The 21,420-nt window shown below is 44.0% G+C and overlaps 1 protein-coding gene across 3 annotated transcripts in view; it reads right to left on the reverse strand.

The window, feature by feature from the left end:
- CBLC (Cbl proto-oncogene C) overlaps positions 1 to 21,420 on the reverse strand; it is a 66,191-nt gene that overhangs the window by 12,486 nt on the left and 32,285 nt on the right. For all 3 annotated transcript variants that reach the window (XM_040434292.1, XM_040434282.1, XM_040434300.1), the window contains exons 2-6: positions 15,739 to 15,885; positions 14,398 to 14,554; positions 11,081 to 11,202; positions 3,507 to 3,644; positions 762 to 849 (exon numbers count right to left, since the gene is read on the reverse strand). In XM_040434292.1, the coding sequence (XP_040290226.1) occupies positions 762 to 849; positions 3,507 to 3,644; positions 11,081 to 11,202; positions 14,398 to 14,554; positions 15,739 to 15,885 (652 nt within the window). The remainder of the gene's footprint in view (positions 1 to 761; positions 850 to 3,506; positions 3,645 to 11,080; positions 11,203 to 14,397; positions 14,555 to 15,738; positions 15,886 to 21,420) is intronic.

Raw genomic sequence — 21,420 nt, forward strand, 5'->3', positions numbered from 1 at the left:
TAGCGGAGGTAGATACACCCTACCTAATATTGTTGTGCAAGCTAGGCACAACACTAGAGGACAGCGGAGTGGCTTCCAAACAGGAGTGGTATTGTCTTGCTGTGCTTGGCATTGGTCAGACCTCAGGGGAGGCTGGAACAGGACCACGCGGAGAGGGATGCGTTACAGCATAAAAAAGCGCGCTGCACTGAGGGATTCCAATCAAATACTTGTTTATTAAAAAATAAAAATACACAGAGCTACGCGTTTCAGTGATGGTCTGTCACCTTCATCAGGCTAGTGCAGTGTCAAACAATGTGGTCATATATAGCTAGTTTTACTGGAAATGGTTTACAAGATCACAGTAATACATAAAATCACAATACACGTACAAAACAATATAAAATAGTATATAATATATACTATTTTTATATACTATTTTATATTGTTTTGTTTGTGTATTTTTTATTGTTTTGTTTGTGTATTTGTCGCCATATTCTGACAACCATAACTTTTTCTTTTGAGAGATCTGCGTGAGGGCTTATTGTTCTGCAGGACGAGATCTAGTGTTTGTTGGCATTTTAGGGTACAGTATATGTGACATTTCGATCACTCTTTATACAATGTTTTGGGAGGTGGTCTAACAAAAAAAAACTGGAAAAAAATAAAACAAGGTTTCTGCCATTGTTTTTTAGTGTTCACCACAGGAGATGTAGCAGATGCAGCAGTACTAAATGTTACTGTTCTGCATACATTACACTAATATCATTTCATTTGCTTACCGGAGTCACTTGAATCAATGTGTTTAGGGTTGGGTTGGCGAGTGCCAGTAAATCGGGGTTACTGCTCAAACCATTTGGATAGAGATACCTGTAGTCACAGAACAAATGTGTTAAGTATTCACATACAATCAAGGGTGTAGCTACAGGGGATGAAGAGGGGAAAATGTGCCCATTGCCATTGTGCCTAAAGGAGCCCAAAAGTCATTCTGTCCCATTAGAAGACACCGATATTATCAATGGCACAGATGGTGGTCCTATTTGGGCCCAAGAGCTTCAAATGACGTACCTGCATACAATATCTACCTAAGCACACTAGTACCCATACCTATATAACTGGCAGTGCTCAAATCAGCTAATGATTTTTATATCTGGCCCTGCTTTTATCTGGGCATTTATGTGTGATCACTCTCTATTAAAGTGAATAAGAGGAAGCCTTAATGGAAACCCCTCTGATCAGACTTTTAAGACATATCAAGTTGGTAGGTCATAAATTTTTTTTGTTTACGATTGGAAAAACATGGTTGTTTGCCTCCAAATACAACACTATACTGTACCTGTCTATAGGTTATATATGGAATTACAGCTAAGTACCAGAAACTAACCATTGAGTTGATAGATGAGAAGATTTCCCACCCAGCCTATGCTGACCCTTGGATAAGTCACCAATATCAGATCCTTGAGGATCTGACTTTTGGTTGCCTCGCCAATCAGTAGATTGCAGCACACCAGTACCAGACACATCTCCGTACCATGGGCAGACATATCGCCAGTGCAGCCGGTTCAGCTGCACAGGGGCCCGGCGTGTGAGGGGGCCCATTCATACTAGTGAGCGCTTCTGGAAGGGCTCACTAGTATCATACTAGTAAGCACATCCAGAAGCGCTCACTAGTATGCAAGAGATCGGCGCTTGCTTACTTACCCCTCCGGCGCTGGTCTCCTCCAGCCTGACTGCGTACAGCGCACACTATGACCTGACGCTATACGCAGTCAGGTCACGTGTGAAGCGCGGGCTGTTGGAGACAGGACAGGGAGAGCAGGAGAGGTAAGTTTTAATTATTTATTTTAGTCTGATCTGAGGTCTGATATCATGGGGCCCTGGGGTCTGTCACATCATGGGGGGCCTGAAATAAGCATATGGGGGTGCCTGATTTCTTGCATTTTCAGCCGGATGAGGTGGCCGGAGTGTAGTGTCGCAGGTGTGAAAGTAGCCTTACCCTGTATGTTTGTATTGCTCTAAGTAATGTTAGGACGGAATAGGTTAGGTTGCGAATTTGGCTTGGTGAGGGGGGGGGGGGGGGGGGGGTAGGGGCCCAGGCACATTCTTTGCACAGGGGCCCTCTGCTGTCTGTGTCCGCCCCTGCTCCGTACACTGTGTAGCGGCAGTGCCTGGTCCCTGCCCTTCTCTCCCATTCTTTGTATAGGATTGAGCTGCAGGAACCAGGCACTGCCACAGCACAATGTACAGAGCTGTACATGGTTCTGGTGCACCGTGTCCCCCACAATCAGCTGATTGGCAGGGGTGTCAGGAGGCAGATAAATAATCAATATTAGGCCTCTTTAAGACGGGCGTTGCGGGAAAAGGTGCGGGTGCGTTACGGGAACACCTGCGATTTTTCCGCGTGAGTGCAAAAGATTGTAATGCGTTTTGCACTCGCGTGAAAAAAATCATGCATGTTTGGTACCCAAACCCGAACTTCTTCACAGAAGTTCGGCCTTGGGATCGGTGTTCTGTAGATTGTGTTATTTTCCCTTATAACATGGTTATAAGGAAAAATAATAGCATTCTGAATACAGAATGCATAGTAAAATAGCGCTGGAGGGGTTAAAAAAAAATAAAAAAAATGTAACTCTCCTTAAGCCACTTGATCGCGAAGCCCGGCATCTCCTTCTGTCTCCTTTGCTGAACAGGACCTGTGGTGAGCATTCATTACAGGAAAATGACCTGTGGTGACGTCACTCCGGTCATCACATGAGCCATCAACATGGTAAAAGATCATATGATGGATCATGTGATGACCGGAGTGACGTCACCACAGGTCATTTTCCTGTAATGAATGCTCACCACAGGTCCTGTTCAGCAAAGGAGACAGAAGGAGATGCCGGGCTTCGCGATCAAGTGGCTTAAGGTGAGTTAAATTTTTTTAATTTTTTTTAACCCCTCCAGCACTATTGTACTATGCATTCTGTATTCAGAATGCTATTATTTTCCCTTATAACCATGTTATAAGGGAAAATAATAATGATCGGGTCTCCATCCCGATCGTCTCCTAGCAACCGTGCGTGAAAATCGCACCGCATCCGCACTTGCTTGCGGATGCTTGCGATTTTCACACAACCCCATTCATTTCCATGGGGCCTGCGTTACGTGAAAAACGCAGAATATAGAGCATGCTGCGATTTTCACGCAACGCACAAGTGATGCGTGAAAATCACAGCTCATGTGAACAGCCCCATAGAAGTGAATGGGTCGGTATTCAGTGCGGGTGCAATGCGTTCAACTCGCGCATCGCATCCGCGCAGAATACTCGCCCGTGTGAAAGGGGCCTTAAAGTCTTTGAAAACCCCCTTTAGATGGAACTGAGCTACAACACGGGCCACGACCCATGAACAGGAATGTCTGTTTCTGGAGCAGAGCCATGTTTTTCTAATCCTATACAACCTCTTCTATCAATTCACAGCCCGAGTTGAACCTGTCGTAATACGATTCCAGTTCATTCATGGCCCAAATCCCTTTGCCTCACTCACAGGCATTCTCTCTCTCCTTCCTTCAGAGCTTCATATAAAGACTTGTTATGTGGAATGGTCTGTAGGATGTTGCCTCCAGATGTCACATAGCCAATTGCCCATTGTCCGAGATGTGTGCAGCTCAATCGAAAGATATAGCTGTGGAAAGAGAGGAGATAATACAGATATAGTAAGATGGCCATAGTCATGGAGCATTGGTCTGACAATGTAGCCCAATCCTCTGTAATGTTATATACTGGAAAGAGCATTCCGAGAAAGCTCCTGATGCAGATGCGCTTGTCCATAAGGTTACATTATCTCAAATTGGCTGGTACAGTATGTGTAAGTATAACACAACAATACTTTAGTAGACAGCGCTCTATATTACGGTATTCAGTAAAATGCATATACTTCAGGTTAAGCCTGAAAATATTTTACAATGACAACCTATGAGTGACGGATACCACTGGAGGTATCCAGTTAACCGGGACATTAACACGGAGCCCATAAATGTCATGTGAAGCCAGCCTCATTGTGCTCCTCAGCAGGAAAGTAAAAGGTTAAACAGGAAATCAAAGATACAATGGGGGTAAAGTCCAGGAGTCTGGAAATAACATTGTGAACTTTGCGTCCTGGAGATTATTGCCTGCCAGGCAGCGACAGCAGATAATACCACATCAGCAAAGGGAAAAGTAGCAGCTGATTTATCTTCTATATCTGGCCGCCTTCTGCTTTACCTGAACTTCCTGGAAAAAAAGGAGTTTATCTGAACTTCCTGAAAATCACAGCACCATACCTATCCAAACGAGATGTGTGTAACTGCAGGTCAGCTTTATTCAAATAAATGGGGAGAAACTGCAATACCGCACACAACCTGTGGACAGGTGTGGCACTGTTTTTGTGAGAGAGCAGCATACTTTCTAATCCTGTACTTTTACATTTCCACATCACCGCTGGTCCTGTCGGGGCCTCAAAGGCCTAACACAGGGCTGCACATGTCATGCGGAGGCTGGCTTCCTACCACAATTGTTTGTATTGAGTGTCACCACAATCCTCAAAATGATCTTAATGAACAGTGACATCAGTACACAATTGTTCCTTGCTGATTATGAAACGTGATGTAGGTCACTGTGTGGTCTACAGAATCAAAGTGACTAAAACTGTGGTCTCATCAGCAGCAGGATGAAAATAGCTTTACCGAGCAGATGGGACCCACCCAGTCATGACCACCCACAGCAGTTAGGACTTTCAGAAATTAAATATGATTATTAGGAATTATGAATTTAAAGGGAACCTGTCACCAGGATTTTGGGTATAGAGCTGAGGACATGGGTTGCTAGATGGCCGCTAGCACATCCACAATATCCAGTCCCCATAGCTCTGTGTGCTTTTATTGGGTATAAAAACCGATTTGATGCATATGCAAATTACCCCGAGATGAGTCAGAGCTTGAAAATTTGACTCTTCTCTGGACACACAAGTAAGATATGACTCTTTTATGTTAATTTGCATATGTATCAAATCGTTGTTTTTTTTACACAATAAAAGCACACAGAGCTATGGGGACTGGGTATTGCGGATGTGCTAGCGGCCATCTAGCAACCCATGTCCTCAGCTCTATACACAAAATCCCGGTGACAGGTTCCCTTTAAAGGGAACCTGTCACATTGAACATGGTGTTTGAGCTGCAGGCATCAGGTTATAGAGCAGGAGGAGCTGAGCAGATTGATATATAGTTTTGTGGAAAAAGATTCATTAAAACTTGTAATTTATTCATTTAAATTCCTGCTCATTCTGGGCTTTTGAAGTCACGGAGACGGTCCCATCAGTGACTGACAGCCTTTCCTATATGACTGTGTATACAGTCACTCATAGGACCGTCTCCTTCACTTCAAAAGCCCAGAATGAGCAGGAATTTAAATAAAATACAATTTAGGGTGCATTCACATCACCGTTTAGCTTTCCGTTCTTCTGATCCGTCAAAAGAAGAGAGAGAGGGGGAAAAAAACACAGGATCCAGTAAAAAAACAGATCCTGTTGCATCAGTTGTCATCCGTTTGAGACATTTCCGTCTGAGTTTGTTTCCACCTAAGGGTACTTTCACACTTACAGCAGAGGATTCCGGCAGGCAGCTCCGTCGCCTGCCGGATCCGTCAAAACGTATCCAAACTGATGGCATTTTTCAGACGGATCAGGATCTTGATCCGTATGACAAATGCATTGAAATGTCGGATCCATCTCTCCGGTGTCATCCGAAAAAACTGATCCGGCATTTATTTATTTTTTAAATTTTTTCAGGTCTGAGCATGTGCAGACCGCAATGCCGGATCCGGCATTAATGCATTTCAATGTGAAAAAATGCCGGATCCGCCATTCCGGCAAGTGTTCCGGAGTTTTGGACGGAGATAAAACCGCAGCATGCTGTGGTATTATCTCCGTCCTGAAAAGGCAAAAAGACTGAACTGAAGACATCCTGATGCATCTTGAACGGATTTCTCTCCATTCAGAATGCATGGGGATAAAACTGATCAGTTCTTTTCTGGTATTCAGCCCCTGGGACGGAACTCAATGCTGGAAAAGAATAACGCTAGTGTGAAAGTACCCTAAAAAAGCGGATCTCGGACGGAAATGGCTCAAACGGATGACAACTGATGCAACAGGATCCGTTTTTTTTTCTGGATCCTGTTTTTTTCTCTCTCTCTTCTTTTAACGGATCAGAAGAACATGCACGTAATGTGAATGCACCCTTATACAGAATTTTTCCCATAAAACTATATATAAATCTGCTCAGCTCCTCCTGCTCTATAACATGCTGCCTGCAAACTGCATTACATTTTCATGGCGACAGGATTCCTTTTAAGCGTTTGTATAGAAAAAAACTTTTTTTCCCCAAAAGTAGTGCCACTGTTGTCAACAGGCAGTTTCTGATATTGTAGCTTAGCTTTGCTGATATAAATGGAACTAACCTGCTATACCAGACATCAACTATTGAAAGAAGATGCACAATTTCTGGAAAAAATGCGGACCCAGTTTTCTACTACAACCAGTGGGATTAGAAGTTTTCCGCGCGGGTGCAATGCATGAGGGAAACTCATTGCACCCTCACTGAATCCAGATCCATTCATTTCTATGGGGCTGTGCACGAGCGGTGATTTTCACGCATCACTTGTGCGTTGCGTGAAAATCGCAGCATGCTCTATATTGTGCGTTTTTCAAACACGTGAATGGAGATGCATGAAAATCGCAAGCATCCGCAAGAAAGTGCGGATGCAGTGCGATTTTCACGCATGGTTGCTAGGTGACGATCGGGATGGGGACCCGATCTTTATTATTTTCCCTTATAACATGGTTATAACGGAAAATAATAGCATTCTTAATACAGAATGCATAGTAAAATAGGGATGGAGGGGTTAAAAAAATAAAAATTTAACTTACCTCATCCACTTGTTCGCGCAGCCCGGCTTGTCTTCTTTCTTCTTCTTTGATAACCTGGGAGGAAAAGGACCTTTGGTGACGTCACTGCGCTAATCACATGGTCCATCACATGGTCAATCACATGATCCATCACCACGGTAATGGACCATGTGATGAGCGAAGTGACGTCACCAAAGGTCCTTTTCCTCCCAGGTTATCAAAGAAGAAGAAAGGAGACAAGCCGGGCTGCGCGAACAAGTGGATGAGGTGAGTTACATTTTTTTATATTTTTTTTTAACCCCTCCATTCCAATTTTACTAAGCATTCTGTATTAAGAATGCAATTATTTTCCCTTATTACCATGTTGTAAGGGAAAATAATATAATGATTCGGTCCCCATCCCGATCATCTCCTAGCAACCATGCGTGAAAATCGCACCGCATCCGCACTTGCTTGCGGATGCTTGCGATTTTCACGAAGCTCCATTCACTTCTATGGTGCCTGCTTTGCGTGAAAAACGCACAAAATAGAACATGCTGCGATTTTCACGCAACGCACAAGTGATGTGTAAAAATCACTGCTCATGTGCATAGCCCCATAGAAATGAATGGGTCCGGATTCAGTGCGGGTGCAATGCGTTCACCTCACGCATTGCACCTGCGCGGAAATCTCGCCCGTGTGAAAGAGACCTTAGAGATGTGAAGCTGGGGGGAAAATTAGAATCAGACTGGGCAAAACCAATCTGTAAGATTATATACAGTATTTTTACAGCATCATGAATTAGAGGAGTATATGGCATCTCCTCTTCAGAGAATAAAACACCTTTGGCTAAACCTTCAATGTGTGATCATAGGCGCAGTGCCTTGTCTGTAGAGGTGCTGTAGCTGCGCAGGGTATTAATTCCCTTATATTAGACTGAGCAGGTACAGCCACCTGTGTGGTCAAGATGATGTACTTGTGCAGAAAAGGAAGACTGCAACCCCTTAGGGTCCATTCATACGTCCACACGAATGGGTCCGCATCTGTTCCGCAATTTTGCAGATGCATTCATTTAAAAAACGATAGAGCATGTCCTATATAGGCATTTCTATTATAGTGCCGGTCATGTGCGGTCTGCAAAATGCCAAATGCCGCTGTCCGTGCAATTTGTTGACCGCAAGACACTTGCGGACGTGCGAATGGACCCTTAATGTGCTGATCGGCAGGGATCTTGAGGATTAAACCTCCACCCATCTTATGATGCTGTAGCTGGCACAAGTGGCAGTAGAAGAAGGGGTGGTGGTAGCAGTCACAGCAACAGGCCAGAGCTGCCACTGTGATCCAGCGGTTGTGTTTTGACCAACAATCCAGATGTACTGTACTGTCGCTCTTCACAATTATCTAAAGTGACAACAGATACACACAGCCAGGAATCAGTGCGTTCTTCTGACACCACGCTCAGTTGATCTGGCCCAGGAACTGTCTCTATGCACTCACATCTCCTTAACCTGCCTCTTCATTTTGCTGCTCCTTCTGCTAGCCAAATAATGATAGCCACCGACTCTGCTCTGCTTTTCAGCGACAATGAGCTTTGTGAGGACAGTCAGCAGTTACAGGCCAGCCCAGACTTGGAGGAGAGGTCCACTGGGGACTCCTTTAGGTGTGCAACTACTAATGATGACAGTCGGGTGGGAGCACATGTTGTGAGAGGTCAGGGATGTGAGCAAGAGACAGAGGAGGGTGACATAAGTGACTGCCAAACATTTGTAGATGATGATGAAGTCGATCGCACGTGGGAGCTGGGTGAAGAGGGAGCATCATGATCATCAGGGGGTGAGGGTGGCAACATGCCCGTGAGACAGCAGCTTGGAAGCAGTGGGAGGTCTGGAGCCAAACACGGGAAGGGTACACCGTCTGCTACTCGGGAGACTACCTGTGACAAACCCACTAGCAGTGCAGGGGTTCATGAAAGCAACAGCAGGCCAATCACACGTGGGAGCTGGGTGAAGAGAGAGCATCATGGTCATCAGGGGGCGAGTGTGGCAGCAGGGTGAAAGCAGTGGAAGGTCTGGAGCCAAACATGGGAGTGGTACACCATCTGCTACTGGGGAGACTACCTGTGAGGAACACACTAGGGTTTATAAAAGCAGCGTCAGGCCCACCTCACTCAGTGGTGTTGGGAAAATGCCATACTTGGCAGTGTGGGAATTTTTCACCAAGTCACTAGGGGATGTTAGTCCTGGGTTAACATATGGAGCGTCACCATAAGGTGGCATGGGAAAACCGTGCCACTGATTTAGTGTTACAGCCCTATGCAGCATCTCCCACCGGCCCACACACCCTCTCCAGCATTCAGGGCTCGTCAACATCAGCAGAAGGAAGCTGTCGTTACTTCCCATTGACTTGAATTTCATCTATTGCTCCTGATGCTCCTCCTCCTCGTCACTTGTTTCGACAGCAATTGATGACGATTGCATAGAGACAACAGTGTGCACTCATCCAACGGTGCAGAAGCTGAACGTGCACCCTTTCCATACAGTTGCCTCTGCACATTTCAGAGAACTGATGGCTTATGACCAGCCAAGGTGGAGAGTCCCAAGCCAACATTAATTTTCCAAAAAAGCTGTACCAGCCTTGCACACATACGTTGAGAAGAAGGTGGGCCAGTCGTTGGGCCTCTCAGTGTCTGGTATAGTTCACACCAGCACTGATGTATGGAATTGTAACTATAGTCAAAGACAATATATGTTGTTCACAGCCTACTTAGTAAATGTGGTTCTGGACAAGGCACACCAGTAACTTGGCCAGGTGATGGCAATGCCACCTTCACGTTGTAATCATGGGATTTCTACTCTAATGTCCTCCTCTGCCTCCTCATCCTCCACCTTGTCCTTACCCTTCCCTCTAGGCACAGTTCACAGTGGTCCTCCATCATATCACTTAAGCTAGGTGTTGTCACGTGGTTCTACACCTCGTCAGCCTAGGGAAACAGATCCATGCCAGGGAGGAACTGCTCCTCGTCATAAATAAAGCAATTGAACACTGGCTGTCTCCTCGCCAACTGGAGATAGGAACCATGGTTACTGACAATGGGAAGAACATTTTGTCTGTGCTGTGTCAGGGAGGGCTGACCCATATGCCTGCATGGTGCACGTCTTCAATCTCGTTGTCACCTGGTTCCTCAAGTCTTCCACTGAACTGCAAGAGCTGTTAAAAAGGTCAAGGAAACTGTGCATGCACTTCAGCCACTCTTAGGCCCCTTTCACACGAGTGAGTGTAACGCTCCGGACTTGCAGTGCAGCACCCGTCCTGAACTTCCAGCACTGCTGGGGTCGCATAGCATTATACTGATTTATGATGCTACGTAACACTTAGAAGTCTGGAATGTATTGGATAACACTGACTTCATTATGTCACTGTTATCCATGAATTCCAGATCTGTAAGGTTTACATAGCTTCATAAATCAGTATAATGCTATTCCACCCTGGCAGTGCTGGAAGTTCAGGACGGGTGCTGCACTGCAAGTCCGGAGCGTTACACTCACTTGTCTGAAAGGGGCCTTACCATGCAAAACATGGCCACTTTGAGCTGCAAAGGCAAATCCTCTTCCCCAACATCAATTGATTTTCCACTCGCTGGAACTCTACACTCCATATGTTAGACCGTCTGTACAAGTAGAGGAAGGCGGTCAGCGATTTCTCAATGCTACAGGCGGACAGGTTTATTCCCCAGAGTAACTTCCACATTAGCCAGTGGCAGCTCATGCGTGACATGTGCCGTTTGCTCAGGCCGTTTGAGGAGGCCACTTTATTTGTCAGTCGACAGAACTATGGAGTGAATGATGTCATTCCACTCCTTAACATCCTCGAGGGGATCCTGAGAAGACGTGGTGCCTACATTTCACGGCCACCTGAGCCCTGAGGAGGATGAACTAGCAGAGAAGGAAGACGACGACGTGGAGAAGGACATAAACGCCCAGGAATTTTATACACAACTAGGTGGTTTATCTGCCCAAGCAACAGGAGAGGAGCAAGAGGAGCTGGAGGGCGACAACTAAGACAACATAGGTCATTAAAGGTGAATAACCCCTTAAAGGTTTACATTTTATGCCTATTAAGATAAAATGGCCAAGTCGTTAATATTCAACCATTTTTTCAGCAATAAAGAATGCTAATTCTCTCAAAATCCAAATGTGCCTTACCTGCCGGGCTTGTGAATGTGACCCTGTAAAATTTCCTTTACTTCATCATACGTTAGGAATGCCATGTACCCAGGATGGGTGACCGCCAGCAACATCCAGTTCTGGAGCAAGGTCTCCCATGGCTAGGGAACAATAGAAAACAGAACAAAGCTTAGGCTTCGTTCACGTCACCATTTAGCCTTTCCGTTCTCCTGCTCCTAAACTGAGCAGGAGAACGGAAAGGACGGATTCGGCACATAACTGAGCCGAATGGAACCCAAGGACCCCATAGACTATAATGGGGTCCGTTAGGTTTCCGCTCAGAAGAAGATTTTTGAAGCGGAGACAAAAGTCCTGCATGCACAACTTTGTCTCTCAGCTCCAAAATCATCTTCTGAGCGGAAACCTAACGGACCCCATTATAGTCTATTGGGTTCTGTTCGGCTCAGTTATGTGCCGAATCCGTCCTTTCCATTCTCCTGCTCCGTTTAGGAAAGGAGAACGGAAAGGCTTAATGGTGATGTGAACAAAGTCTTAGAGGTATTATTGGGAGACATGGTGAGTAATAAAAATAACAAAGCTAAAAAAACAGACCAAGTGAGAATAAAGGCAAAAATAAAACAAACAATGGATTTTAGTTATTATTCTTAAGGGGTTTTTATTTTATTCCAGAAACAGGGCTACCATTGTCTATGGACTGTGTCTGATATTGCTACTTGGCTCTATTCACTTTAGTAGGGATGGGCTCCATACCAGACACAGCCCAGGAACAATGGCGGTGCTGGTTCTTGAACTCTTTTGACATTGAAAATGATTTTTATTTATGTTATCTATTCATTTTAGATCCCCTGAGATTCAGTTGGCAACCTGCTCTTAGTTTCAGACTTTTGCCATGTGATTGTGTCCCTTCAAGTAATACACAGTGGATGTGAGCTTTGTGTGTCTAGGGTGCTGCTGCCTTCAATAGCTCTCATGTATCAGCATAGCTTTTTGGCCTGATTTTCTGGAATTCATGGTATGTCTTTTCTCTTGTACTTGTAAGGTGGGAGGGAAACAGCTTACAGAGGGGAAAGATGGTGAAATTGTCATGTTTCATATGTTTATTTTACTGTAAAGCATGTGGCACAGGGTGACTGCTGTTGTGATAGGTCTACAGGCAAGTGGTAGCAGCCTGCAACTCATGTGGACAGGTAGTTAAGGCTGGTATGGCCCTTTAGGTATTTAGTGATGGCTGACTGGCTTTTGGGTGACATGCCTCATCAATATGGCGCTGGGGATTGTTGAGCCCGCAAGCCATTATTGACAAGGAGAAGAGAATGTCATTGGTTTCAGTGGCTTGTGTGGGGTTGCTGCTGCTCTGAGGCATGGGGAGTAGCCTGCAGAACCACTCTCTGGCAGAGAGAGAAAAAGAGGCCAGAAATTGTACCCACAAAACCTACCATAATTGTGTCTGCCAAGTTATTGCACTGTGATTGTGGCCCTCCAGTGTGAACTTGGTTGAACTGGGACTGAAAACTGTTATGGTAGCAGAGTTATTATCGGAGTTGATAAACTTTTACTAGCAAGGACCTTGTTGTCACCTCAGTATTTTGGTGTACCTCCTCTTGCTGTACATATAAGCAGGCAAATCTCTACTGGATCCCTTTACAGAGAACAGGCATCCAGCGGTGTGAGGTGGTATCAGGTTATACCGGTTATACCGAAAACAATGAAGTCCTGCAGTCTGTTCCTCTGCCGGAACAGACTGCCAGGGTTCATAGTGCATATGTGAACGCGGCTTTAGCTGTATTTTCTCTGTTTTCTCTCTACATTTGTGCACAGTCTTTGTGATTCTCTTCCTGCAAAATGCCTTATGTGATTTCTGTAATCTCAAGATAGTGAAATCTGACCTCCTTAGATGCTTCCCCACTCTCTACTCTCTGATTTGCCATAGAAATCCTCCTATTCCCTGCTGCTATTTCAAGTGCTGAGAGAAAGGAGGGGAAAGCAAAGATAGTCATCAGAAACAGATTTATATTCAGCACCTCCAGTTGCTACACATACTTTACAGCAGTGATGCCCAACCTACGGCCCTCTAGCTGTTGTAAAACTACAACTCCTACCATGCCTTGCTGTAGGCTGACAGCAGTAGGCTGTCTGGGCATGCTGGGAGTTGTAGTTTTGCAATAGCTGGAGGACCGCAGGTTGAGCATCCCTGCTTTACAGAAATGTGGACAGGTAGTGAAGGCTGGTATGGCCCTTTAGGTATGCAGTGATGGCGGACTGGCTTTTGGGTGAGAGATCTCTCCCATCATCTATTTATCCCCAGTACTGTGACTATGACGAGGGGACATCCTCTGCGTCTGGAGGAAAGAAGGTTTGTACACAAACATAGAAGAGGATTCTTTACGGTAAGAGCAGTGACACTATGGAACTCTCTGCCTGAGGAGGTGGTGACGGTGAGTTCACTAAGGGTACTTTCACACTTGCATTGGTGGATTCTGGCAGGCAGTTCCGTCGCCGGAACTGCTTGCCGAATCTGGCAATCTGTATGCAAACAGAAACCATTTGTAGACGGATCCGGATGCGGATCTGTCTCACAAATGCATTGCAATACCGGATCCGTCTCTCCGATGTCATCCGGAAAAACGGATCTGGTATTTATTTTCTTTACATTTTTAAAGGTCTGCGCATGCGCAGCCCGGAAGACCGGATCCGTCAATGCAGCACTAATACATTCCAATGGAAAAACGGCATTCTGGCAAGTGTTCAGGATTTTTGGCCGGAGAGAAAAATGCAGCATGCTGCATTTTTTTTCTCTGTCCAAATACCGTGAAAGGACTTAACTGAAGACATCCTGATGCATCCTGAACGGATTGCTTTCCATTCAGAATGCATTAGGATAAAACTGATCAGTTTTTTTTTGGTATTGACGCAAGTATGAAAGTACCCTAAAAGAGTTCACGAGGGGCCTGGATGTATTTCTGGAGTGTAATAATATTACAGGCTATAGCTACTAGAGAGGGGTAGTTGATCCAGGGAGTTATTCTGATTGCCTGATTGGAGTCGGGAAGGAATTATTTTTTTTTGGGGGGGGGGGGGGGTAGATTGGCTTCTACCTCACAGTTTTTTTTTTCCTTCCTCTGGATCAACTTGCAGGATAACAGGCCGAACTAGATGGACAGATGTCTTTTTTTGGCCTTATAAACTATGTTACTATGAAATAGTAGGAATTGGACTATTTAGAAAGTTGCATCATTTTTGCATTTAGGAAGTAAATAATATTTGCAAATGTGTCCCTAGCCTAGCTTCTTTTAAAAAAAAAAAAAAGAAATGAGAAGAAATTTGTTGTAGATTACCTGAAATAGCCGGGAAAAGATGTCAAACTCAAACACTGAAATGTAATCATTACATGTAAGATCCATCGTACTGCGAAGAGCAGATTCCAGAGGCCCATCCCCAATTGGATGCATAGAATGAAGCCTATCCCTAAACTCCTCCCATCTCACGAGACACCTGTAAAATATATACATATATGTGGCAAAATAAATTCTTTTTCAACATAATCTTTTGTAACCAAGGTCAAAAGAAAAACAGTCGGCACCCCGCTCTCCCAATGGCGTGGCGGACGTGTCGAGGGTCAGCCTCCCCGGAACAAACATGAAGATAAGACCGCCACTCACTTGTAGGTTGCGATTTCTGTTTTTATTGTCACATGAACATGTACAGTTGTGATGCGTTTCGGCTCAAGGCATGAGCCTTTCTCAAACCTTTTGAGAAAGGCTCATGCCTTGAGCCGAAATGCGTCACAACTGTACCTGTTCATGTGACAATAAAAACAGAAATCGCAACCAACAAATGAGTGCCGGTCTTATCTTCAAATCTTTTGTAACCAGTCATAGTCTTGAAAATGTTTTGCTTATACAGTATGTTAGTTTATGCAGGGTTTCTTAGTCTTTCCTCCAGGGAATCTGTTCGCTCCAAAACACTCCCCAAACTAGAGTAAGCGGTAAATAATGTAAGTGGTGCTGAGTCTGGTTATGTCATTTTTATCTTCATATCCACATGCATTCCAAAACTGTGTTTCCACAAACCAGCAGTAAAATGCATTGAGAGGACTCCCGTTCTGACGTACATAATAGAGAGGACTCACATAGGAGTCCTCTCAATGCATGTTACTGCTGGTTTGTCAGAGCACAATGTCAGAATGCAGGTCAAGATGAAAATTAAAATCATATAATCAGACTCAGCATCATTTACACTACTGTGGTTTGGTGGGCGTTTTGGAGCTGTCGGATTCCCTTTAAGATTGGATCTCATTGGGTCCAGAAAGTTCTGCAAACAAGTGGTATCACTAGGGGAAACTGTGGGTGTCCTAGAAAAAATGGTATTACAGTACATGGTACCCATTCGATAAGCTATTAATGTCAAGGGATTTCTGAAGAGGTGCCAGAAGTGCACCTTGGTTGATACATTGGGGGTATAGCCAGCTAAACTCTCCTCATGCATCCTACATGACCCATCCATTCTCTTATGCACCCACACCCGTTCTCGCCTTCTTCAGGTGGGGGTCCTGAAGAACTCCCACAGAAGCGTGTACCCTATCTTTGTGTGTGCTACTGGAGACAATGCACTCATGAGGGGACTAGATTTCTGCAGGCAACATGAGGTATAAAAAAAGTTTCACATAGAACAGTTACCTTTTCCCAAATGTTTCTACCCAGAATTTTGATGCTTCAAGTTTCGTGATCCGATATGAATTTCCTTGAAATCGTCCCCCAGGGAACAAGGCTCGGAGTTCACTGAGAATATGACTGAAGATTAGAGACAACTTAGTGAGGTTCCTCCTGAAAGAAATAATGAAGAATTTGCACCATGAATTGAAGAGCCCCTGTCCTGAGACATAACCCATTTACAATGTATGAATGTGAAAAGAAATGTTTCCTTTTATTCGGAGCAAGCAGAGATCTTGAAACCGTGAAGAATTGAAACGTAATTATACTAGAAAGCTATCAAAATTGTTCTTATATAACATTGCTCCTGTTCCACACTTCTTCAGGTTATTATAGCAGTGGATCTTAACCACACTGGACTGAACTTATTAAAGGGGCTTTCCAGGAGTAGAATATTGATGATCTATCCTCAGTTGATCAGTGGGGGACATCATCGGACAGCCTATGTCGTGTGACATCACTTTTCTTACATATTCCTCCTTTCAGTATGCTGATTAATTCTTTAAATATATACAGTGCTGCCCATAATTATTCATACCCCTGGCAAATTTTGACTTAAAGTTACTTTTAGGCTACATGCACACGACCATATGTGTTTTGCGGTCCGCAAATTGCGGATCCGCAAAAAAAACGGATGACGTTCCGTATGGCATCAGTTTTTTCTGCGGATCCGTTTTTTTTGCGGATCCATTGTGTGCCTATCCTTGTCTGCAAACTAGAAAAAAATAGGACATGCACTATTTTTTTTGCGGAGCAACGGAACGGACATACTGATGCGGACAGCACATTGAAATGAATGGGTCCGCATCTTATCCGCAAAAAAAACGGATCGGACACGGAAACAAAATACGGTCATGTGCATGAGGCCTAATTCAACCAGCAAGTAATTTTTTGACGGGAAATGACATAGGTGTCTCCCAAAAGATAATAAGACGATGTACAAGAGGCATTATTGTGGGAAAAAAAACATACATTTCTCAGCTTTTATTTACATTTGAGCAAAAAATACAAGATGTTCTCCACTGTGGAAAATCTCAGAGGACGTGGTCGGAAGCCAAAACTGACACCTGTGCTGGCCAGGAGGATAGTTAGAGAGGTGAAAAAGAATCCAAGGATCACCACAAAGGCCATCATGGTGAATCTGGCCTCTGCTGGTGGCAATGTCTCAAGGCAGACAATCCAACGGACACTGCACACTGCTGGGTTCCCCTTCACCAGATAAGGCACACAAAAGCTCGCTTGGCCTTTGCAAAAGCTCATCTGGACAAAGAAGAAGACTTCTGGTCTTCTGTGTTATGGTCAGATGAAACAAAAATTGAATTGTTTGGTCACAATGATGTTTCCTTCATTTGGCGTAAAAAAGGAGAAACCTTCAACCCAAAGAACACCATCCCCACTGTTAAACATGGTGGTGGGAACCTAATGCTTTGGGGGTGTTTTTCAGCCAATTGACCAGGGAACCTAATCACAGTAAACGGCACCATGAAAAAAGAGCAATACATAAGGATTCTCAACGACAACATCAGGCAGTCTGCAGAGAAACTTGGCCTTGGGCACCAGTGGACATTTCAGCATGACAATGACCCAAAACACACAGCAAAAGTGGTGAAGAAATGGTTAGCAGACAACAACATTAACGTTTTGGAGTGGCCCAGCCAGAGTCCAGACTTGAATCCAATTGAGAATCTGTGGAGGGAGCTAAAGATCAGGGTGATGGCAAAAAGATCCCCCAACCTGAAAGATTTGGAGCTCATTGCTAAAGATGAATGGGCAAAAAACCTGTGGAGACATGCAAAAAGCTGGTCTGCAATTATAGGAAGCGTTTGATTGCTGTAATAGCCAATAAAGGCTTTTCTATTGATTATTGAGAAGGGTATGAATAATTTTGGACTGGACACTTTTTGCTCAAATGTAAATAAAAGCTGAGAAATGTCTTTTTTTCACAATAATGCCTCTTGTATATTGTCTTATTATATTATCTTTTGGGAGACACCTATGTCATTTCCTGTCAAAAAATGACTTGCTGGTTGAATAAAAGTAACTTTAAGTCAAAATTTGCCAGGGGTATGAATAATTATGGGCAGTACTGTAACTGCTAAAAAAACAAGGTCTGAGCAGGTAGGTCAACTAAATAATGGTAAAGGGGGTTAGTCACTGAAGATGAGGAAAAGGCAGAGTTACTAAATGTTTTTTTTTAGCTCTGTATATACAAAAGAAGAGAAAGGAACGGATATCTGTGGTGCTGGGGCTGTTAGTACATCCAGTAATATACTCAATTGGCTAACTGTAGATATGGTCCAAGATAAGTTAAATAAGGTAAATGTGAACAAAGCTCCGGGTCCAGATGGATTACACCCAAGAGTGCTTAAAGAGCTCAGTTCAGTCATTGTTGTAGCCCTGTTTATAATTTTTAAAGATTCTCCAGGTACTGGTACAGTGCCAAGTGATTTGGCACAAGGCAAATGTGGTGCCCATATTCAAAAAAGAATCTAGGTCTTCCACAGGAAATTATAGACCTTGTTAAGGGGGATATTAATTATTGATATTTATGCAAATCTCAATAATTAATATTCATAAATAGGCGTGAGTCGTCTAGTGATGACTCCGCCTATTTATGCCTAAATCATAATATAACTAACCTAGCTAGGTTAACTAGCTAACTACCTCTGTTATCTATACTGTACACTCATCTGAGCTACCTGCGGCTATTGCTGCGGCGCCTTACCACTACAAAAGACTACACACTGTGCTTAAATAAAAGGTATTTATTAACACACTACACGTTACAGTCTAATATTTGCTTATAAATATATATATCTATATCAATGGAATAGACATATATAGTTATAGCAGCACACAGCAATATAAGTAAACACACTATAACAACACACTAATACGGTTCTAACTACACTAACACAGTCCCAAGTCCTCCCCAGGATCTAACTACAATTACAATAATACACTTACATACACACAAATATCAGTAACCCACCCGCCTGGCTACTCACTGCCCCTACGGGGCACAAGGGGTACATGCAGGCCAAGGAACACAGGGTTGTGGGAAAGCCAGGGCAAGGGGTAACCCAGGAAAGGGTTAACACCTGGTATGGCAGGGGTTATCAGGGCAGCAGACAGCAGCAGGGATCAGGCAGTGAAGGGGTTAACACAGGGACTGCTGCAGAGGTCTGCCAGGGTACAGGCTCATCAGGGATTAATGCTGAGACAAGGCAGTATGCAGTGAAGGGGTTAATGGTCAGGGCTCTGCAGGGACAGGGCAATGCAGAGGTTAATGCTCTGCAGGGACTTGCAGGGCAGACTGCAGGGGTGTCAGGGCAGAGCAGGGGAACAGGGCTGAGGTTAATGCTGCAGGAGTTCAGCAGCCGGGGTTAGCGGATGGTCGGTGGAATAGGGGTAAATCAGGGCAGGAGTATTAGGGGTCTGGAGGGAAAGGGTTACTCAGCCATCTCCAGGGGCATGTGGCCTCTCTTCCTTCAGGGAGCTGTTCCCATGTGTCTCTGATTGTAGTCCAGTTCCAAGAGAGCGTGCCTTTGTCCTGGCTTGTCCTGATATAGCCCAAAAGCAGCCCCCTCCTCCTTCAACAGGATGGTGATGACATCATCGTGGGCGTGTGACGGAATCCTTGAACTGCCAGTTGGCCCTTCCCTGAGGCTAGCTCAGGAATCAAAGGACTTCCTGCCCAGGGTGTATATGAGAGCATCCCCCCAGATGCCACAACATAGCACCTCACATGCCTACGTCATAACAATCCCTAAACAGAACTAGGCTGATATATATATATATATATATACTTAGCAAATGACGAGGCAGCACTTCCAGCTTTTGGTGACAGGGTGACGACTCCAAAACTTTATTCCCAGCAACGTTTCGGCCTACTCAATGAGGTCTTTGTCATACATATATATATATTACACAACCTGGGGATCATATCAGTATATACATATATACCCACACAACCTGGGGGCACTTAGGTATACATGTATATACATACACACAACCTGGACAGATCCATATACTGGGCCCACATTTAGGTATATACATCCATATAGATGTTTGGGGCACATCTACCTGCATGTATATATATACACAATATAATTCTGGGGCATAAATGGGCAGTAATAAGCCCACCTGCATATGGATATATTATACATAGAGATGTATGCTGACAAGGGGGCATACGTACATCTCCATGTATACACCCATACCACCTGGACCGGCCCATGCAAAAGGGCCAATATATACATATATGTAAGGGCATACATACATATATATTTAAATCCAACTCTTCCCTCAACAGACCTATAGGCTTGGAAAGTATAGTTTGTAATTAGATTGAAAACTGTCTGAAGGACCATGTCCAGAGAATTCTGGTCAATGATTCCTATTCAGAATGGTCCGGGGTTATAAGTGGTGACCCCAAGGTTCCATGCTGGGCCCTTTATTATTTAATTTGTTTATTAATTATATCGAGGACAGGATTATTAGCACTATTTCTATTTTTGCAGATGACACTAAGCTGTGTAGTACTGTACAGTCTATGGAAGATGTCTACATACTACAAGCTGACTTGAACACTCAGTGATTGGGCATCATCTTGGTAAAATGAGGTTCAATGTGGATAAATGTAAAGTTATGCATCTTGGTAGTAATAATCTATGTGCTTCATATATCCTAGGGGATGTAATATTACCACTTTACAAAGTGTTGGTGCGGCCTCACCTGGAATATGCAGTTCAGTTCTGGGCACCAGTCCATAGAAAGGATGCACTGCAGCTGGAAAAAGTACAGAGGATAGCGACTAAACTGATAAGGGGCATGGAGGGTCTTAGTTATGAAGAAAGATTAAAAGAATCTAATTTATTTAGTCTTGAGAAGAGACGTCTAAGGGGGGACATGATTAACCTATACAAATATATAAATGGGCCACACAAAATATACGGTAAAAAACTGTTCCATCTAAAATGCCTTGAAAAGACAAAGGAAAAAGTTCAGTCTCCAGAAGCGTCAAAGCTTCTTTACTGTAAGAACTGTGAACCTGTGGAATAGACTTCCTCAGGACGTGGTCACAGCAGGAACAGTGGACAGTTTTAAAAAGGGTTTAGATGAATTCGTAAAAGTAAATGACATTAATGCTTATGAAAATGTGTAGAAATTTGAGTCTCACTTCCTTCTGGAATTCGCGTCCCCACCTATCCCTTGGTTGAACTGGATGGACTTATGTCTTTTTTTCAACCGTATTAACTATGTAACTGTTCTCTGTATACAGTATATAGGGCCCATGTACAAGAACAGTAGTATATAGGCCGCCTGCTCTCAAAAGGGTCTCCCCCTAAGTCACTCTAAGGGTGGTGTCACACAGCATTTTGTTGCAGTTTTTTAAGCCACATCCACAAGTGGATCCAGCAGGAAGGAAAATAAGTAGTCCTTTCCTTTATATTTCTCGCTACTTTCCAATGCACTTGTGACTCCATAAACTGCCACAAATAGATGTGTGTGACACCAGCCTGAAGGTATGTAGTAGAGCCACAATGTCTTATAGTACCAGCAAAGTGGATGTGATGCATTTTCTGTACCAAATTACATCCCGCTTGGATGTACCCTTCTTGTCCTCCAGTAATTAATAAACCACGC

The sequence above is a fragment of the Bufo bufo genome, chromosome 1, assembly GCF_905171765.1.
Source record: "Bufo bufo chromosome 1, aBufBuf1.1, whole genome shotgun sequence".
Taxonomy (NCBI): domain Eukaryota; kingdom Metazoa; phylum Chordata; class Amphibia; order Anura; family Bufonidae; genus Bufo; species Bufo bufo.